The following is a 19275-nucleotide window of genomic DNA, read 5'->3' on the forward strand; positions in this document are numbered from 1 at the left end:
ATTGACAGCAGTCATAAGCAGCAATTTCATTAATTTTTTGAAACAACGTAAGCAAGCACATTGGGCATTACTTGTAAAGTTAATTACAAAATGAGCGCTTCATGTTAATATAGACATGAGTTTTGCTGTGTCTGTTGTAACAGGTTCTTTGTCAAAAGGCTGCACATCTTATTACTATGAAGAATTTACTGTCTCTAGAACCTCATCAGTCAATCCCTGTTGGCAAAACACTGAAACACTTTTTCAGACACAATTTTACATAAATTGACCAAGATCTTTCTTTTAAAACATTCACTGAATACTTTATACTAAGACCTTTTGGTAAAAAGAACAAACCTACTTTCTTGGATTATCAATGAAATAATTTAAATCTTTGTTGATTTTCTTTACTGCAATATGATGTATTATTTGAGGGTGTCTTGGAAGGGGTTCAGCTTTTCTTTGATACCAGTAGGGAGGGCTCTAGCAACCCTAAGCTTGAGCAGATGTAGGTTTCTCTCATCTTCATATTAAAGCAAATAGTGCACTCTAGTTGTAACTTCAGGAACTGATTTTGACAAACAGAGCAGAAACATTACAGAAAGGCAATAATATTTTATTCAAATGATGAACAGGATACAGTATGAATAGAATAACTGAAAGGTCCCATGTTTGTAGATAAAGACCTCTCCTCATGCTGTAACTATACAGTGCTATGCGTTCAGTATGTTGGCATGCATTCAGGGGAGAAAGAGCCCCCAAAGCTCTTCATGAAATCAGTTTACAGCACAGAATGTCAAATTGTGTGAACAACAAAGATTAATCAGATAGCCCTGCCCTTGTGACACCAAAGGGCAGAAAGAGACTGCATGGAAACAAAGTACAAGTTTAAATATTATAGGTATAAAATATTTATCTTACAGCTTTTTTGTGGTTTGCATTCAGATCGGAAATCTTCTGGGTTTCTCTTGTTGGTCAAAGAGAACAAAATACTCCCGTGAAAGGAAACTAGCATTTATCTACTGACTTCAGAGTGAAACTGTTTGAAAATTACTTGTTATACAGTGAAGTGTTACCTCATTTCAGACTAGATCATAATGGGCTTAAAAAAACATAATTGGCTATTACCATTGAGTTCTGAATATCCTTAAAAAATAATTTATAATTCTGATATTAAAGTCTAAAGCCCTCCAGAATAGGGAGCACAACTTAAACCACAATAAGGAGAAAACTTTGGGGTAAGAAAAAAACTACACACAGCCCTCATCATCCAGCCAGTACATTGCACCTTGCAGAATAAGATGTTATATGCATAGTACTAGTCTTTAAAACAGACATACAGTGCGTACACTTCAGTGACATGCAAGTAAAAAATAAAAACATCCCTTTTTTAATTTCTCATAAATTCAACACATTAGTGCTGAAGTAATTAGTGTGGAAGCATTAATGTAAGAATTAATTATGAGTTTCTACGTTTGAGACACGCACATGATTTTAAATATACAATTAAGAAAATTAGAAAAATATGAAAAGAAATGACAGTTAAACAATAGGAATGAAAGTGGAAAAATGCTCTTTTACTGCTTTGGGATCATAAAACATCGACAAATAAAAAAGGTCTTCATTAATTCATTTTAAATATTTGCAGAGTGGCCTTTTCCAACCACCAGAAATGACAACGGTTTATAATTGGAATACCTCTATAGATATGTCATGCATAGATTCGTACAAAAAAGTCTGAAGCTGCACTATGCTTCATGTCCAAACGTACTCCTGTAGTCCGCTCTTACAGCTCATTAACAACTAGTTTAAAGGTTTGTTTTCGTTAAGATACAGTACTATACAAAATCATACACATTGAAATTTTTGGTGTATGGAAAAATGTGCCGTCTTAAAATAACATTTGTATTGCAAACAATACAAAACAAAACAAGAAAATGTGTGAGAACATTTACAATCTTAAAGTGAGGTTAAATCACCTTTTGTTTTTTTCAGAATAGATACAAACATCCACTGTGAGAAGATGAACAAATACAGAACACCGCTGGAACTACAACACAACCTTTGAAGTCCATCGAGAACTGATCTGAAGTTTGAATGGAAAAAATATCTGAGGGTGTTTTCACACCTAACCTGTTCAGTTTGGTTGACACAAACTCCATTCTGCTTGCACTGGTGTTAAAGCTGTTCACTGACCAAAAGAAACCTGACCAAGACCGCTTGAAAATGTGGGTCTCAGTCCACTTCCATTTGGACTCTTGTATGGTTTTCTTAAAGTGAGAACACAAACTGACCTTGATCTGACCTTACTGCAGGGGGTGCTGTACTTTTTGGATCAAAGTTACTGTAGCCAGAAAAATGTGTGTTAAAAACCACAGGCAGACCTGAAGGAACAATCATACAAGTGCCTTTTGTTCTTGCTCTCATCAGGCTGCTGTCTATACATTATACAACGGTAATGAACATCCATTGCTCTTTTCATAGACTTTACCTGGATATCACTCCTAGGTAGGCTATGAATGATCAATAAAAGGATGCATGATATTAGATTTGTGCCAGTATCCGATATTTCAAGGTCATTGTAGCTGACACTAATATATGCACACCTTTTTTTTTAATCATAAAAAGCACCAAGTGTCTGTTGTGCCAAGAGAGGCTGAGTAAAGCAAAGCTAAAAGGCCTCCTTGAGTATGTGGCAACCTGAGCAACCACTAATACATGATGAATCATTTGTACATTTTTCAGATATTTGAAGCCAACTTCAAACTTCTACTGTCAATATATTTTCATATCTGCCAATACTGATATCATGCTGATAATATTGTGCATTCCCATCAATTTATGTTGGGACAATGATGCGATTTGAGATTGCTCAGTAAACTCACACTTTCTGCTTACTCTGCCACTGACTGTTATGCCCATTTCAGACTGGCTGTGCTTTTGCTTCATGCAGCTGCTGTGCATGTCAGCTCCTGCTTGCACTGTTACATCTGTTGGCTGCGTCTCCCTGCTGTCACAGCCCTACCTTTCTTTGTAATGTTTTAACTCAATCAAGTCACTTGTCGGGAGATTTATTCACTGTTTAACCTAACTAAGCTGGGAAAATTTCAGAGTAAAAGCATTCAGTTCAAATAAGGTGAGTTTCTCCCCATAACTGTTAACTGGGCTTTTATTTTGGAAAACATAAACCAGAGGTATATTAATACATCATTTATGTTGCCTGCTGTGACATATTCTACCAATGTGGAAATGGAAAGCTCCACCAATAAAGTTAAAAAACTTTATCAAACTGATGTATTTTTGCATGGTGCTTTCATATCACAATAACATATTCTACTAGTGTAGACACTCATATATGCTAAAACAAGGTAAATATGGCTGTCTATACTGTTTAGCATTTTTCTGTAATTTTTTGGCCAGCCAGCTTACAGAAAGAACTGTGCAAGCCTTCTTTATGTTGATTCTCCACACTTGAGATTTGACACTCATGCAGACAGTCTAAAAGCTCTGACTTGTTCCCGAGCAGAAATAAAAGTCCAGCCAAGATGTGGCTGCTTCTTGCCCAGGCTATAAGATTCTGGGCCAACAGATACTCATGTGATACTGTGGAGGAGCTTATAAGGTCCTTTTTGTAAACAAATTGGTTGGATCGCTCCTGTTAGATATCTCCTTCTGTTGTTCTGTAAATGCAGCTGGTTGTTATCTATGTAATTTAGTAACATCATGTTGTTTGAGATTGTTTTGCTACATAAAATAAAGTTTGCTTCTCCTGTAATTTAATTTATTTATTTTACTTATTTATTAAAGACTTGTGACTCTAAATTATAAATGTCATTCTCCTAATCTTAGGTTGAAGCATCAAAGTTGCATACCTGTATAGTTTAAGTGTTTATTTACCAATTAGAGGGCATTTTCTTTGCATGTAACATATTTTGGTCTACTTGTTAATGTCCCTATGTAATAACAGACCAAACTTGAAAAGTCGTGAAACACTGGAGCAAACTAGTCCTTGATCAACCAAACATTAGGTGTGAAAACACTCTTATTCTTTGTAAAGTGTATATTTTTTGCATTAAAACAGTCTTTTTCTCTTATAATTTGGTAGATCAGTACCTTCATGACCTAATGTGGATTTATATTATATAGCAAACACCTAAAAATCATAGCATTCCTGTTTATGTAGTCTTGAACGTGGAAATAGTGAATTTGATTGTTTTCAAAGCACTACATCAACATTTTTAAAGCTTTTGATTGATTCTGGGAGTTTTAATAAAGAACCAACCAAATTGTGTGAAACAAGTTTGTCTATGAGCGTGCAAAATGTTAGCTTATATAGTGTTTGAATTGGGGAAGTAAACACATGCATTCAATGACGTAAACATTTTTTTCACTCCCTTTTTGAAGTTTCAGGAAAACTGTACAGATACTTCGCTTTAAAATATTTTACAAAATTGAGTGCTGTCACTCTGAAGCTGAGTGACTCACACAATCATTGTCAAGAACAGAGAACCAGTGAGGTGACGGTGAAGACAACCATTGCCTGCTCCCGTGCCCTGTGTACCTGAAAGAATCGTCAAGTAGAGACGAGGAGAACTACGTGTGGTAGACTAAGATAAAACACTAAACTGGACAGTCGAAGCCTGAGACTGAGCATGCTGGGACTATAAACGCATGCAGGATAAGATTAGGAGATTAGAATGGGAAAACAAAGGCTGAAAACAGGTTCAGGGGTCAGGAGGAATCCCCTCCTCCCTAGTGACAGTCTGAAGTCCCAGAACCTCATACTGAGCCTTTAAAGTGGAGAGAACTCTTTTCTGCATTTGCCACACCATCCAGCTCACAGGAAGTGTACATAGGTGTGGACTGGCAGTATGAAACTGTGAGTAAAGGGGTGATATGCTGTATGGTTGCAGGCAGAGAAATCCCAGCACGCAAAACAAACCATCTCCATCAGGAAAGAGCCTCATCTTCTCCTACGTAGGGCAGGTCCATACTCCTCACACCTTCAGCACTCTCCTGTTTCCTAAGAAACACACCAGAGATGCAGTGTTACAGCAGACACAGCACTAACGTGTACCTGTCATCCTTAATGGCGCCACAGAAAAAGGAATAAACTATGGTTACATAATCCAAACCAATCCTTTAACTGGTCAGAATGTGAGCATGCAGAAAACAAAAGAATTTCAAAGGGTTCACACACTTTTTGTAACTGTTGTATATAGTAGCTCATGCAAGCTCTACATTGATTCAACAGCAAACTGGATTTCTGCCCAAAAACTATGACTCTGCATTAATCATAAAGCAAAGACTCCTAGAGGTGAAATGAACTCAAGAGCAGATAATTCCCAAAGGTTATCCTATGCAAAAGTCAACTATCACAGGCTAGTATAGAGAAGAGCATTTGAAAACTACAGTCACAGAAAGACATAAAGCCGCTTTGACCATGCTAGGGGGCTTACAGTATATTCACTACCAGTTAAACAGTACTATAGATGGAAAGTTGTATCCCTATATTTTTTTCCTTTATTACGAAGAATTCAGCCTGGTCTCACTTTTCTGGCTTTGCCTTTCCTGCAGGGCAGGGGAAGAGAAGAAAACAACAAGTCTTCTTCACAAACTTTAGAGAGCTATGCCTTTGCCATTAAAGGATAAGAGGGCCTGTCGACTCTCAGAGTCTGTTTATATCATTACCAAACATTTGTTATGAACTGTGTTTAGAGTAAGAAGTGTGTCCTTACATGAGCTGCTGCCCTGAAGCACTCAAACTGCTGCGATCTTCTTTACGAGCCCAGTCAAAGGGGTTCCCAAAGGAGCGCTTCCTCAGCATAGTCCGCACTAGAATCTGAAAAGAAATACATGAATAAATAATTTTCATAAATTAAACAAAGGAAAAATAACTGCAATCATGTGTTGTAAAATAAGGGTGAAGAAATTGTAATATGATTTCCAAATGTAACCTAATGAGCTCATATAAGCAGGAGATCTATTCTTTTTCACTGAATGCCTGAGTTCAATGTAACAAGTTGTTAGTAGGGTCGTCATTACACTAGAATTTGATATGATAAAAGTAAAAATTACGCATTATTGGTACCTGTTTCAAAACCATGCCACCAAAACTACAAGTTCTACAAACACAATATTCAACCTTTCACTTATCAAAACTTGCAAAGCAAACTACAAAATATTTCTACAAATAACATAGGGTACAGGAGTATATTTGTATTTGTTGACGAATTAACTCCTCTTCTAACCACCTGTAATATATATGCATAAACAGATATAGTTTGTCTCAAAGCTTAAAGATTTTTTAATAATATCTTGGATTAAAATAATGGAGACTGACTTGTTAAGAAAATGTGGGATCGAAAAACTGAGCAAATGTAACAACAGGTATCAGTCACAACAAACACACAAACACACAATCACTCAAACTCTAATATCTTAAGCAACATCTATTATATTATCTATTATATCTATTATATTATATGTTAACAGGAGCCGTTAACAGACATGCATTCATGTATTCTATTTACTCCTTTTCCTCATGACAAAGCAACCTCAGGTTGAATCCTCCTGATCTGGACTTATTCATCACATTATCTCCAAAAACATGGCTAAATTCAACCCAGTTATAAGTTCATTTCATGTTTACTTGGGATCTCAACATACTTTTTTCTTTGTTATCATGAAACCACAAAGGTGGTTTACCTTTATAACAAAATCAATTTATCTCATTATCTCATGATAACATAGCTTGTTTTTCTGTGAAATAGGGCAAGTTCTACAAAAAACAGGGTAGTGACTGCCCACACTAACGAGGTCAGTTAAGGCTATTTCGTTAATTGTCTTATGATTTTAAACTCTTGGGAATATGAAGCCCAATGGCGCTGACCTTTTATCTCCAAATTCAGATCAGTTCCTCCTTGACTCTGACAGACAGGCAGCTATACAGACAACCTGAGTGCATAATGCTTGCAGCCTTGGCTATCACCAGCATGGAGGCAAAAACTAAGCTGGAAGGACCGAATGATTCACAAAGCTGTTCTGGCACAAATTCAGAGAGTTCATCTTGAAGGTGGTAGGGTTATGGTGTGTTGTGGGTTGGTGTGATATGACCAAAATACAGAAAAGAATGTCCTTCTTTTGAACTGTAATACATTTACATAGAAATAAGCTTGTAAAACTCCTGACAAAACATTATGATTCTGTTTCAAAATGTCACACCTGTCATGCAACACTTTTCATGGCCCTCTGGTTGTATCTGAATTGTAAACAAACTACTCATCAGTGACAGTAGACTGAACGGTACCAGAGGCAAAAACAAACGAAACAAAAGGAAAAACTGTGATGTTGGGTCTTTTTGTCAGGATATAAACCCACCACTGTAGCCAAGCTGGGGATGTGTTTGACAGAATTCTCCACCTCCTCCTCGGTCACCTCGATCAGCATACAGCAGTTGTCATCCTCTGGAGGGAGAGGCTCAGCGCCATGCCTCGTCACCCATGGGTGAACCTGAACACAAGCATGAGGAGAAGAAAAAGTAGTATATTATGTATTTAAGTCTGATTCAAATATCAAAATGTCAAAAAAGAAGATGCTGAAAAAAACAGTAAGTAAATTCTGCCAACAGGGGGCTCTAAATTAAAAGAACTTGGAGGCAGACTCATTTTACTGTAGATGCTTTGATTGATTTATAAATGTTGTTGGTTTTGATCATTTTTTGCTTTTTGAATCATTATCTTGTGTCTCTTGATGCATTTAGACTACACATTTGTATTATTTTGTGAGTGTGTGCTGCTGACCTCTAGGCAATGTCACCCTTGTAAAAGAGACCTGGATCTCAATGGGTCTTTATCTGGTTAAATAAAGGTTAAATAAATATCTTGTGTTATGTTTGCTGTGTATGGCTACTCTTTGTCTAAAGCTCTGTTTGCTGATGCTGCCTTAAACAGGACACTCTCGAATAGAGATTTAAGTTTTCCTGGTTAAATAAAGGTTAAATAGACTTTACAGTATATTTATGTTGTACCTTAAAGTCTAGGTTCCTAATGCTTTTTAAAAGTAGATACTATTGTTCTAAAACACATTACAGCATCAACTATCAAAAATTCGTCTTTGTTTCAGATCAAAGAGTAAGAGTAAGATGCACCTGATACATAGAGGCTTCCTCTCTTTTTAAAGTTTAGTATAAGGTCATTTCCTCCTCTCTGAAATATCAGACGTACTTAATAGCAAAATTCCAGCAGAGTGTTTACCTTGATCTGTGGAATCGATATTCTGGTTTCTGGATTCTTGTCCAGCATTTTCAACGACAAATCTTTGAGATCATCTGAGATGTCAGCACTGTAAAGACAGACAGGACAACAGCTGTAGATAAAACATAAATTAAAAAAAATAAAACATGATATAATTAAACTACTGAATAACATTACAAACAGGCATTAAATCATAAACAACAAGGGACTGGGCAGAGAAAGCCTTTAGACACTTGTAGAAGAAGAACTGACTGTTCGGGTAACTCCACAGGTTGCGTCTTGATTTTCTGATGAAGACTGAGGATGCGTTCATCCATAAATGGACACTGTGAATGAAAGAAAGGTACTTGTATACAAGAAGGAGCAGAAGATTGTCATTGTAAGGAGAAAGTACAACATTAAGCAAGTAAATCACAGTTTTTACTTGATTTATTTTTGCCTATGAGCAGACTCACCACTCCAAAGACAAAGCAGTAAAGCGTTACTCCCATGGCCCAAACATCCAAAGCCTGAATAATAACCATAATAAAGGTTAAATGTTAATGTATGCTAATAGAAATCCAAAATAAAACAAACTAGGGCACTTAGTACCAGGATATAGATGAAAACAAGGACAGTAAAATGAACATGAACAATATGAGAGTTAATTTTTCAAACAAAAAAGCAAAGATTTGTGTGTTCTGAATACAACCACCAGGGGGCACTAGATAGCTAACTTTTCCTTTACCTTTCCAGAGAAATTCTTTCTGGTCTCAGAGAGCGCTTCAGGGGCAAGGAAAGCAGGTGTTCCCACCGTGCTGGTCAGGAGAGCATCTGCTCCCTCAAACTGGTTACTGACTCCAAAGTCTGCGATCTTAATGTGTCCATCTTCTCCTACCAGCAGATTTGAGGGTTTGACATCTCTGTGAATGATCCTCTGGTAATGTACTGTCAGAAAAGGGAAATATAATTACTGAAACAGGAATGGATTTAGGGAATTCTGCTTATGGCAAGGATACACTCTTTTAAAGTAGCCAGGTCTGTACAGAGTGAGACATGTTAAAAAACTTTTGAACATTTGAATATTTAATTGTAAAAAAAAAAAAAAAAAAAAACCTGATGAGGGCTGACAGTAAAATTAAACGGTCTGGTCTATATGAAGGATTTTTTTTGGCATTTAAGACAAGAAGTTGGATTCAGCTATAAAAGCCATAGGAAAATACACCTACTCTGCTTGAGATAGGTTTACAAGAAAAACAAGTGTCATAATTTCTGACTGACATGGATTCTTTAGCTAAACTACGTGCTCTGTTTCTTGAGAGAGTAAAGCCTGTGTTTACTAATGGTTTCTTTTCAGACAGATATGAAGGTTCTGACTGTTGCAGTGTCCTTGGTGCAGAGCCCTCCCTCTCTCCCTCAATACTAGTCTCCAAGACGACACTTGGAGCAAAACCTTTCTTATGTGTTGAAATGCATTAAAAGCCACTGAGATTATGTGAAAAGAGCCTTGTGGGTGGCTGGAGTCAAGAGTAGAGCAGGGAGACAGAATTTTTTTTTGACTGGCAAACAGCAGATCTACATACTAAAGAGATTTAGTTTGGGATCATTACTCTAGAACTGTATTTAAACCGTCTCTGATCTCTCTCACCATGATTACAGGGATATAACTCTGCAAGATTTTAGAAAATGATTAAGATGAAAAGAGCTATTTATGAGATGTACTTGTATATTAAGTAAATTCAGCAAAAAAAACAAACAAATAAACATGGGTTTTGGTTTTAGGTATGTAAATAGAAAAGAACATTACTCCCAATGTGGAGCTCAACAGAGCTTATCCACTTTTTCGACATCTCTGGTTCTAGAAATAAATTTTGCCAATCAGATCCTTGACTGACATTTCACAAAATCCTCATATCAACCTTTTAAATCCAGGGACTTAGCAAATTATCCACCTGATTACTCAAGAGTAAGAAACATTTTATGAAGTGCAAACAACAGCACTTGAAAATATTCAAAAGGGAAAGGGAGCTATATATCCCACAATCCGTTGAGATTCCCTGAATTCATTGTTAATAACAGCTATTTAAACTTTAAAGGGACACTTCAACATTTTGGCAAATACGCCCATTGCCATAATTCCTATAGTCTTAGCAATAGGTTCGTTTCCTTCAGTTGTCGGTGCAAGCTGTTTCTAGATCTGGGGGGACCGACATACCAGCTGCACAGCTAACGCTATGGAAGCAGACAGTATCTTTTGCTTTCCCTCATCAAACTCATCAAATACACAATCCAACAACTCCAAAACACTCTCATGGACAAGTTGTGACCGGCATATTCACCACGATATGAAATAATCATGGAACATTACGAGTCGTTGGAACTTTGGGAGAGGACTGTTGTCCCGTTCTTGTCTGATGTAGGATTCTAGCTGCGAAAAAGTCATGTGTCTTCTTTGGCGGATTTGTTGTTTTATTTTACTCAAGGCTATTTCAGCATCTGGATTCTTTTACTTTGGAACCATGCTGTTGTTTTGAATGTGGTTTAGCATTGTCTTGATGGAGTAAATGTTTTTTCTAAAACCTCTATGAACCTTTCACCATTGATAGTGCCTTTCCAGATGTGTAAGGTGTCCATGCTACACCGCGTTCCACATTATTATGCAAACGCCGTTTTTCTCTGATTTTCTAAATATCAATGCAAATGACAGTCATAATGTTTTTCAAGTTATCAACAGAGTATAATTCAAATGTTTTTGAACAAACTTCATAATGATAACTATAATTTTTTTTTTAAATAAAAACCTCAAAATGCACTTTTCCACATGTTCCACATTATTAAGCAGGCCACAGGTTTCAGCAATATGGGAAAGAAAAAGGATCTCTCTGCTGCTGAAAAGTGTCAAATAGTGTAATGCCTTGGACAAGGAATGAAAACATTTGATATTTCAGGAAAAATTAAGCATGATCATCGTACTGTGAAGAAATTTGTGGCTAATTCAGAGCACAGACGGGTTTGTGCAGATAAAGATATAATGAGGAAGGTTTCTGACAGACAAATACATCAGATTAAGAGAGCAGATGCCAAAATGCCATTACAAAGCAGCAAACAAGTATTTGAAGCTGCTGGTGCCTCTGGAGTCCCACCAACCTCAAGGTGTAGGATCCTCCAGAAGCTTGCAGTGGTGTATAAACCTACTATTCAGCCGCCCCTAACCAGTGCTCACAAGCAGAAATGGTTGCAGTGGGCCCAGAAATACATGAAGACTCATTTTCAAACAGTCTTGTTGACTGATGAGTGCCGTGCAACCCTGGATGGTCCAGATGGTGGATGTAGTGTCCAGTAGTGGATGGTTGGTGGATGGCCACCATGTCCCAATGAGGCCGGGACGTCAACAAGGAGGGGGAGGAGTCATGTTTGGGCCGGAATCATGAGGAGAGAGCTGATAGGCCCCTTTAGGGTCCCTGAAGGTGTGAAAATGACCTCGGCAAAGTATATAGAGTTTCTGACTGACCACTTTCTTTCATGGTACAAAAAGAGAATCGTGCCTTCTGTAGCAAAATTTTCTTCAAGCATGGCAATGCTCCATCTCATGCTGCAAAGAATACCTCTGTGTCATTGGCTGCTTTGGGCATAAAAGGAGAGAAACTCATGGTGTGGCCCCCATCCTCCCCTGACCTCAACCCTACTGAGAACCTTTGGAGCATCCTCAAGCTAAAGATCTATGAGGGTGGGAGGCAGTTCACATCAAAACAGCAGCTCTGGGAGGATATTCTGACATCCTGCAGAAACTCTCCAAAAACTCACAAGTTCAATGGATGTAAGAATAGTGAAGGTGATATCAAAGAAGGGCTCCTATGTTAACATGGAACTTGTCCTGTTAAGATGTTTTTGATTGAAATAGCTTTAATTTCAGTAAATATGACCCCCTGATGCTGCAATTTCTACAAATGACCATTTTCAGTTCTTTACAACTTATAACATGTTTTAAAAAGCTGTTGTGCTTAATAATGTGAAACAGTGCATTTTGAGGTTTTTATTTTTAAAAAAATAATTTTTGTCATTATGAAGTTTGTTCAAAAACATTTGAATTATGCTCTAATGGCTGATGACTTGAAAAATATTCTGACTGTTATTTGCATTAATATTTAGGAAAATCAGAGAAAAATATCATTTGCATAATAATGTGGAATGTGCTGTATAGGCACTAATGCAACCCCATACCATTAGAGATGTAGGCTTTTGAACTGTGTGCTGATAAAAAGCTGGATGGTCCCTCTCCTTTTTAGTCTGCAGGATACAACGTCTGTGATTTCCAAAATGCATTTGAAATTTTGATTCATCTGACCACAGAACAGTTTTCCGTTTTGCATCAGTCCATTTAAAATGAGCTCTGGCCCAGAGAAGACAGCTGTGTTTCTGGGTCTTTTTCACATATAGCTTCTGCTTTGCATGATACAGCTTTAACTTGGATTTGTGGATGGACAACTGTGTTGACTGACAATGATTCCTGGAAGTGTTACTGAGCCCATGCAGTGATTTCCAGTACAGACTCGTCCCTGTTTTTTAATACAGTGCCACCTGAGGGCCTGTAGATCATGAGCATCTAATATTAACCTCTGGCCTTGTCCCTTATGCACAGAGATTTCTCCAGATTGTCAGAACCTTTTGATGATACTTTGGACTGTTGATGGTAGGATATTCAAAGTCTTTGCAGTTTCACATCAAGGATGTTTTTCTGAAATTATTCAACAATTTTTAGATGCATTTTTTGCAGATTGCTGAACCTCTACCCATTTGTACTTCTGAGAGACTCTGCTTCTCTAAAATGCTCCTTTAATAACTAGTCATGTTACTGAGCTGATATAAATTTGACATGAGATAAACAATACAGAGGAAAAAATAATCACAAGTAAAATCACCCCATTCATGTTCTATCATGTCCTCACAGGCTGAGTAAACAAGCAGTAGAAAATATGGAAGACTCACAGTACTCGATTCCCCTGAGCAGATCTATGAAGTAAAAACGTGACTGATCCTCACTGAAAGGCTTATCAGTGGGCACCTCCATCACAGCACTGAATAAACCAACAGGCAGACATGTAAATTTACACTCAGTTAACAATCTTGATAAACAAAATGAGCTCTTTCCAGTGTAGAGGAAATAAAAAGGCTAAGCTTACCCTTGCTTGACCAGCTCAAACACTGACAGAAAAAAGACAAAAGATGCTCATGTTAAAGCCACAAACACATAATGAATCATCATAAATCAGTTACACATAGTGCCTTTCACTCATGCTTTATTTATGGCTGCATTTCTGTGGGCTATGCATGTATGCATGTGTGTAAATGCAAGATTATGAAGGATGATTGTTTGGCGATAACATACCCATGTACAGATGGTCCTCACTGGGGTCATCCAAAACCTGGCAGCAAATCACAAAGGAATGGAGATGAGTCTTAACACAGACACTAACAAGAATGCCTGTACATAACAGACCATGTTTGTATGAACTGGAGATAACCATTCATTCTATCTGGTACCTCAAACATTAAGCAGATAGATTGTTCTCTGTGTGGCTCATGGTATCATATGCTCTTTCCAATGCTTGAAGGTTTTATTTGTTGCCCACAGTGTGTCAGTTTTTGTTGTTTTCCATTTATCAGTACAAGCATGAGGCAGCAATCCAGTAAGAAATAGCGGAGATCGTTGTTTTGATCCTTTATTTTCCATCCTCTGAGGTTTCTTTGAAAATTGTTCATTAGAGAGTTGGCAACCTAATCTGCTGCTCTTTTGAGGGTAGACAGCCAAAACTGTTTGTGTATTTACTTCAGCTTGAATAGATCACATTCTTTTTCTCCACCAGTGCAATGTTCTGTTTGTTTAACCTTTATCCAATACTGATTTCTGCTTTTTTCTTTCCTGCAACCAAATTCCATAAAAAGTTTGGGCACTGTGTAAAATGTTAATAAAAACAGAATGCAGTGATTTGCAAATCTCATAAACCCATATTCTATTCACAATAGAGCATAGACAAAATATCCCTCGAAACTGAGACATTTTACAATTACATGAAAATATTAGATCATTTTGAATCTTTAAGGCAACAACACATCTCAAAAAAGTAGAGACAGTGCCTTGTTTATCATTGTGTAGCATTCCTTCTTCTTCTTCTAAAAACAGTCTGTAAAAATGTTGGAAGTGACCAGGAAGACCAGTTGCTGGAGTTTTGGGAGAGGAATGTTGTCCCATTCTTGTTTAATGTAGGATTCCAGCTGCTCAAGAGTCCTGGGTCTTCTTTGGCAGATTTTCTGTTTTATTGTGTGCCAAAAATTTCTATTGGTGAAAGGTCTAGGATGCAGGCCGGCCAATTTGGCAAGTGGAATCTTTTACTTTGAAACCACATGCGGATGGATGCGGTTTGTGGTTTAGCATTGTCTTGCTGAGATATGCAAAGCTCCCCTGAAAGAGACGGTGTCTGGATGACAGCATATGTTGATCTGACGTTCCAGTTGTGGAGGCTGCCCCCACCATAGGCACTGATTCAACCCCATACCATAGGAGATGCAGGCTTTTGAACTGTGTGCTAATAACAAGCTGGATGGTCCCTTCCCCTTTTTAGTCTGCAAGACACATAGTGTGTGGTTTTAAAAAAATATATATATTTTTGAGTTTTGATTAATCCGACCACAGAAGAGTTTGATGTTTTTTGCAGACTGGTGAACTTCTGCCCATCTTTACTTCTGTGACTCTGCTCTCTAAAATGCTCCTTTTTTACTCAGTCATGTTACTGACCTGTTACCAATTAACCTAATTTTATTCTAAAATGCTCTTTCTGCTGTTTATCATCATTACACTTACTTTTGCAGCCTTTTGATAACACCTTTTTGAGATTTGTAGCTGCCATCAAATTCAGAAAGAGACAATATCTTTCATGAAATGTTAAACTGTCTCAGTTTCAACACCTTATATATTGTTTATGTTCTTTTTTTTAAGTAAATTTTATTGATTTTCAGAAACAATAACAGCAGCAGAAGACAACCAAACAACACAGAACAAATACATAATATGACTAATATAAAAAACATAACTAACACAAAACATGACGAATACAAAACAGGACAAATACAAGACATGACAAATAGAAAACATGACAAATACAAAGCATAACAAGTGCAAAACTTAACAATGACATTATGGCAAGACAGCACCAAGATCCAGACTCAGCCATGGAACATCACATAGCGTAGTTTTCAACTGTATTGTAACACACTCACGCTATCAGCAGTATTGTAGTATACCAATTTTTCATAATTTTCCTCAAAGGAAAAGTGGTAATAGGATTCACTAAATAAGCACAAAAAAAATTAATAAATAAAAATTCAAAATAGGAACAATGGATAGTAATTTCAGTCAGTTCACTTGATTCTTTCCCTGTAAAATTATTACTTTTAGAAGCTGGGATTCCAAATAAAAGTTAATCCATCCCTCTGTAATGACTCTGTAATTTCAAATATTAAGTGCACTAGAACAGGTTGCCAAACTTTGAAAAAGTGTGTGTAGTTCCTCTTCAATTTAGCAGAGAGGCTTTCCACTAGTATAACTTTGTATAGCTCTCTGTACCACTGTGTTACTGTTGTGGGTTTCTCTTTGATCCAATTTAAAAAGAATACAACGTCTAGCTAGTAGCAACAGTTTCATAAGAAGAGTGTATTGTGAGGGGTTGATATTAAAACCTTGTGGTGGGAATACCAGCAGGAAGAAGTTTGATTTTTATATGTAAAACTGTGCTAACCTCTTTTTAACATTCTTCCAAAAACATGCAATCATAGGACATTGCCACATTAAGTCAAAGTAAGTTTCTACTTCCTTCTGACATTTTTACCATAGGGAAGATATGTTGGAGCTGCATATATTAAGAGACTGAGGTGCACATTGTGTCCTATGAAGTATTCTATACTGACTTTCCTTAAATTGGTTACATGTGAAGTTTATGTTCTATTTTGCATAACATATTGGGTTTTGGAGTTGCAAATCATTACATTCTGTTTTTATTTACATTTATAGAGTGTCCCAACTTTTTTGGAATTGAGGTTGTACCATAAAGGTTTGACCCGTTTTACATTCAAAAAGAATTTCAGGAAATTGTACATTTACAAATCTTATAGCAGCGCTTACTTCCACTAGTTTGACCACATTAGGATGGTCCAGCTTTTTTAATATGGCAATCTCTTGATAAACCCGTTCCAAGGGTCCCTTTGGCTGTGGAGGGCCCTCAGGGGCTTTGGCTCCACGAGGGGGAGGCCTCCCTGAGAGAGAGACAATAAGAGAGGGGAAGCATCACAGGTGAGGGATAAATAGGACAAAAAACAGGTATTGTGCAATGTTCATGCAACAACAGAGCATTGTTAGAGACTGTGCACTCTGCTGTGTGAGCCATCTGCCGCTGGCTCCAGACTTACGTGGGAAACCTGCCTGCCTCATCAGCCTCTTCTTGGACAACACCTTCATCGCCTGCGGGAGAGAGCAAGCAAGGGATTTAGACAGCAGGGAGGATAAGAGGAAGAGAAATATGAAACAAGAGAGAAGAGCAAAGCAAAGAAAGGTGATGCATTTCTGGCAGTACTCTCACTCACACACCTACTGGTCCACATCACAGCAGAACCTATGAATTTCTCCCCTCACCTTGAACATCCAAACACTGACCAGACAAGAAATCAAAATGGGTTTACACATAATCCAACTGCTTATTTTTGACAGCCAGATCATAGTTCTTAATCATTTCATTCTCTGAAAAACCCAAATTATAAAACAATAACAATAAAATAAAAATGTTTTTTTTTTTGTTTTCAAATAATACTTAATTCAGGGCTGTACATGAACTTTTTTGCCCATAGCACTGGTGCTACAGAGGTTGACAATCTAGTAGCACAGAACAAAAAACCCATAGCACAATATATACAATGTTTTTTATAGCTCTAAAACCAACTAGTAACCAAAACATATGCTTAGTAAGTGAATGTACTTGAAAAACAAACCCAAAACAGCCTAAATTACAGCTCTCAGTTAATGTCTAACAAAGCAAACAGCCAGTCACAGAGAAGAGATGCTGACAGTTCATTTCCACATTTGGACACAAAACAAGAGCAAACTGCTGGAAGCTGACTAACTTTATAGAAGTGTTGGTGCTTGAGGATGATTAGAACAATATGATTTTGAAATCAGACCATGAGATAGATCAGACAGAGGAGAAAATGAGCTAGCTCCATTCATGCAGCTATTTGCTGCAGTAATCCTTTTGTTTGTATTCATCCATGTTTTTTTTTTTTTTTTTTTTACTTTTGGCAGGACCAACTGACAGCTGAAGTTTTTTCTGTGGTCATCCTTATTACTTAAACTTTTATGTGTTCTAAAGACTGGAGTTTGTTTCTTTGCTCATCTGTAAACTGTGTTTCACGGACTGAAGTGTTAGGTCTATGCAGCTATACATTAGTTTTGATCTGCTAAATTTAATTTGTAAATATCCCCATATGGTATAAACCTCAATACTGTGCATTCCTTGTCAAACTAAGAAATAGAGTGAAGTTTTATGTTGTTATGTGGGGCTTTTTTAATGGATTTCTTGCCGGCCAGTTTAAAAGGACCAAGGGCCACAGTTGGCCCACTGGCCATAGTTTGGACACCCCTTATATATTTACTGATAATCAGAGTAATAAGAAAACATGTCTAACATTATTAGAAATTAATTTAACACTGTTAGAGTTTGGTCCATATTGTAGCATCACACTGGGTTCTGATGTTTATAGAGCCAATGTAAATGAATAGATCTCTCTTTTCTCTCTAACACAGTGTAATCATAACATCAGAACTATTGGAGTTAAATTGCAATTAAAACAAACAAACAAAAACTATCAGCAAAACGTGGTCGTTGTCATGTTTAAGAGGACTGCTGCTTAAATTCAAGTTTTAAGGCATGCAGGCTAGAAGATGTTAAAAACAAGTATCTGCTAGCTTACTTCTCCATTCTACTCGACCTCTTCAATTACGCATGAACGGTCACAGTGAGTTGGTTGGTTGGTTAATGTATAAACCAATGCATTTTCCCCTCACTACTATCGTAGCTGCTGCTGTTTGGTCAACAAGACTATACGCGTCTGAATTTAGCATACAGGTCCGATATGACATTTACAGACAAACAGCAGTGTGTGACAGAGAGATGACAGAGAGATGTCAGAGAGAGACAGGAGCACCGAGGACTAGATCAATACTTTCAAGACTGCATAAACTTTATGTTTAATTGTTAGGGTGAAGACACGGCCCTGAGACTGCCCCATCTGTAAGAGCTACTGGAGGTCACTTTCTCACCATCACATCAGCTGCGGAAAGAGGCCGCTCGCACTCCATACGTGCAGGATTACGCACAACGAGAGGAAATAACATTCTGCCGAAATAACATTCTGCTGAATTTCTGTCTGTCACATTCATACACCTGAGCTGACAGGCTACTGCTGCTGTAGACTGTTAACAGCAAAACCTCGCAGTGAAATTGATGCCAAGGGTGGTCAGGAGATGTGCAAAACATCTTTTCTGCCAAGACCTGCTTTCAGTGTGGCTCTATGCTCATTTTAAAAAGAAAAGTAGTCCAGATCCGATTAAACGGCTGCTTTCCTACAGCTATATCCAAGCATATAGCTACCGTGGAAGCAGCCAATGGGTACACCGGCCAACCCTACCTGTAAAGACTGCAAACCTATGCCGGAGCAGGCTGGGGGTACAGCAAAAATCATCTTTTCTGTCATGAAAAGCTTTCAGTGTTGCTCTGTGCCCTTGTTTTAATAAAGAAATGTCAAGTTCTGACAAAACTTATGTGGCTAAGTCCAAGCTAATCACTCCACTAGCAGCCATTGCATACAACCACTAACAGTAAAACTAACCGCTTCCCCCTGTAACTCTCACAAACTCATGCCAAAGCAGGTGGTCATGAAAAGTTTTTAGTCTTGTTTTTATTCTTTATTTCATACAGAACTGCGATCCAGTTCTAGTAAGCTATCGCCTCGTTCTCCT

At 37.6% G+C, this 19275-nt stretch overlaps 1 protein-coding gene across 2 annotated transcripts in view; it reads right to left on the reverse strand.

Annotated features, from left to right (window-relative positions):
* Positions 1 to 593: 593 nt before the first annotated feature.
* Positions 594 to 19275, reverse strand: part of LOC121525066 (calcium/calmodulin-dependent protein kinase kinase 2) — a 34018-nt gene continuing 15336 nt past the window's right edge. For both annotated transcript variants that reach the window (XM_041810819.1, XM_041810818.1), the window contains 12 exons: positions 16674 to 16725; positions 16390 to 16520; positions 13600 to 13636; positions 13394 to 13415; positions 13200 to 13288; positions 8962 to 9161; positions 8690 to 8743; positions 8487 to 8560; positions 8235 to 8322; positions 7360 to 7491; positions 5718 to 5821; positions 594 to 5002 (listed from right to left, as the gene is read on the reverse strand). In XM_041810819.1, the coding sequence (XP_041666753.1) occupies positions 4930 to 5002; positions 5718 to 5821; positions 7360 to 7491; positions 8235 to 8322; positions 8487 to 8560; positions 8690 to 8743; positions 8962 to 9161; positions 13200 to 13288; positions 13394 to 13415; positions 13600 to 13636; positions 16390 to 16520; positions 16674 to 16725 (1056 nt within the window). In that variant the 3' untranslated portion in view covers positions 594 to 4929. The remainder of the gene's footprint in view (positions 5003 to 5717; positions 5822 to 7359; positions 7492 to 8234; positions 8323 to 8486; positions 8561 to 8689; positions 8744 to 8961; positions 9162 to 13199; positions 13289 to 13393; positions 13416 to 13599; positions 13637 to 16389; positions 16521 to 16673; positions 16726 to 19275) is intronic.

Source organism: Cheilinus undulatus, linkage group 17 (genome assembly GCF_018320785.1).
Source record: "Cheilinus undulatus linkage group 17, ASM1832078v1, whole genome shotgun sequence".
NCBI classification, from domain to species: domain Eukaryota; kingdom Metazoa; phylum Chordata; class Actinopteri; order Labriformes; family Labridae; genus Cheilinus; species Cheilinus undulatus.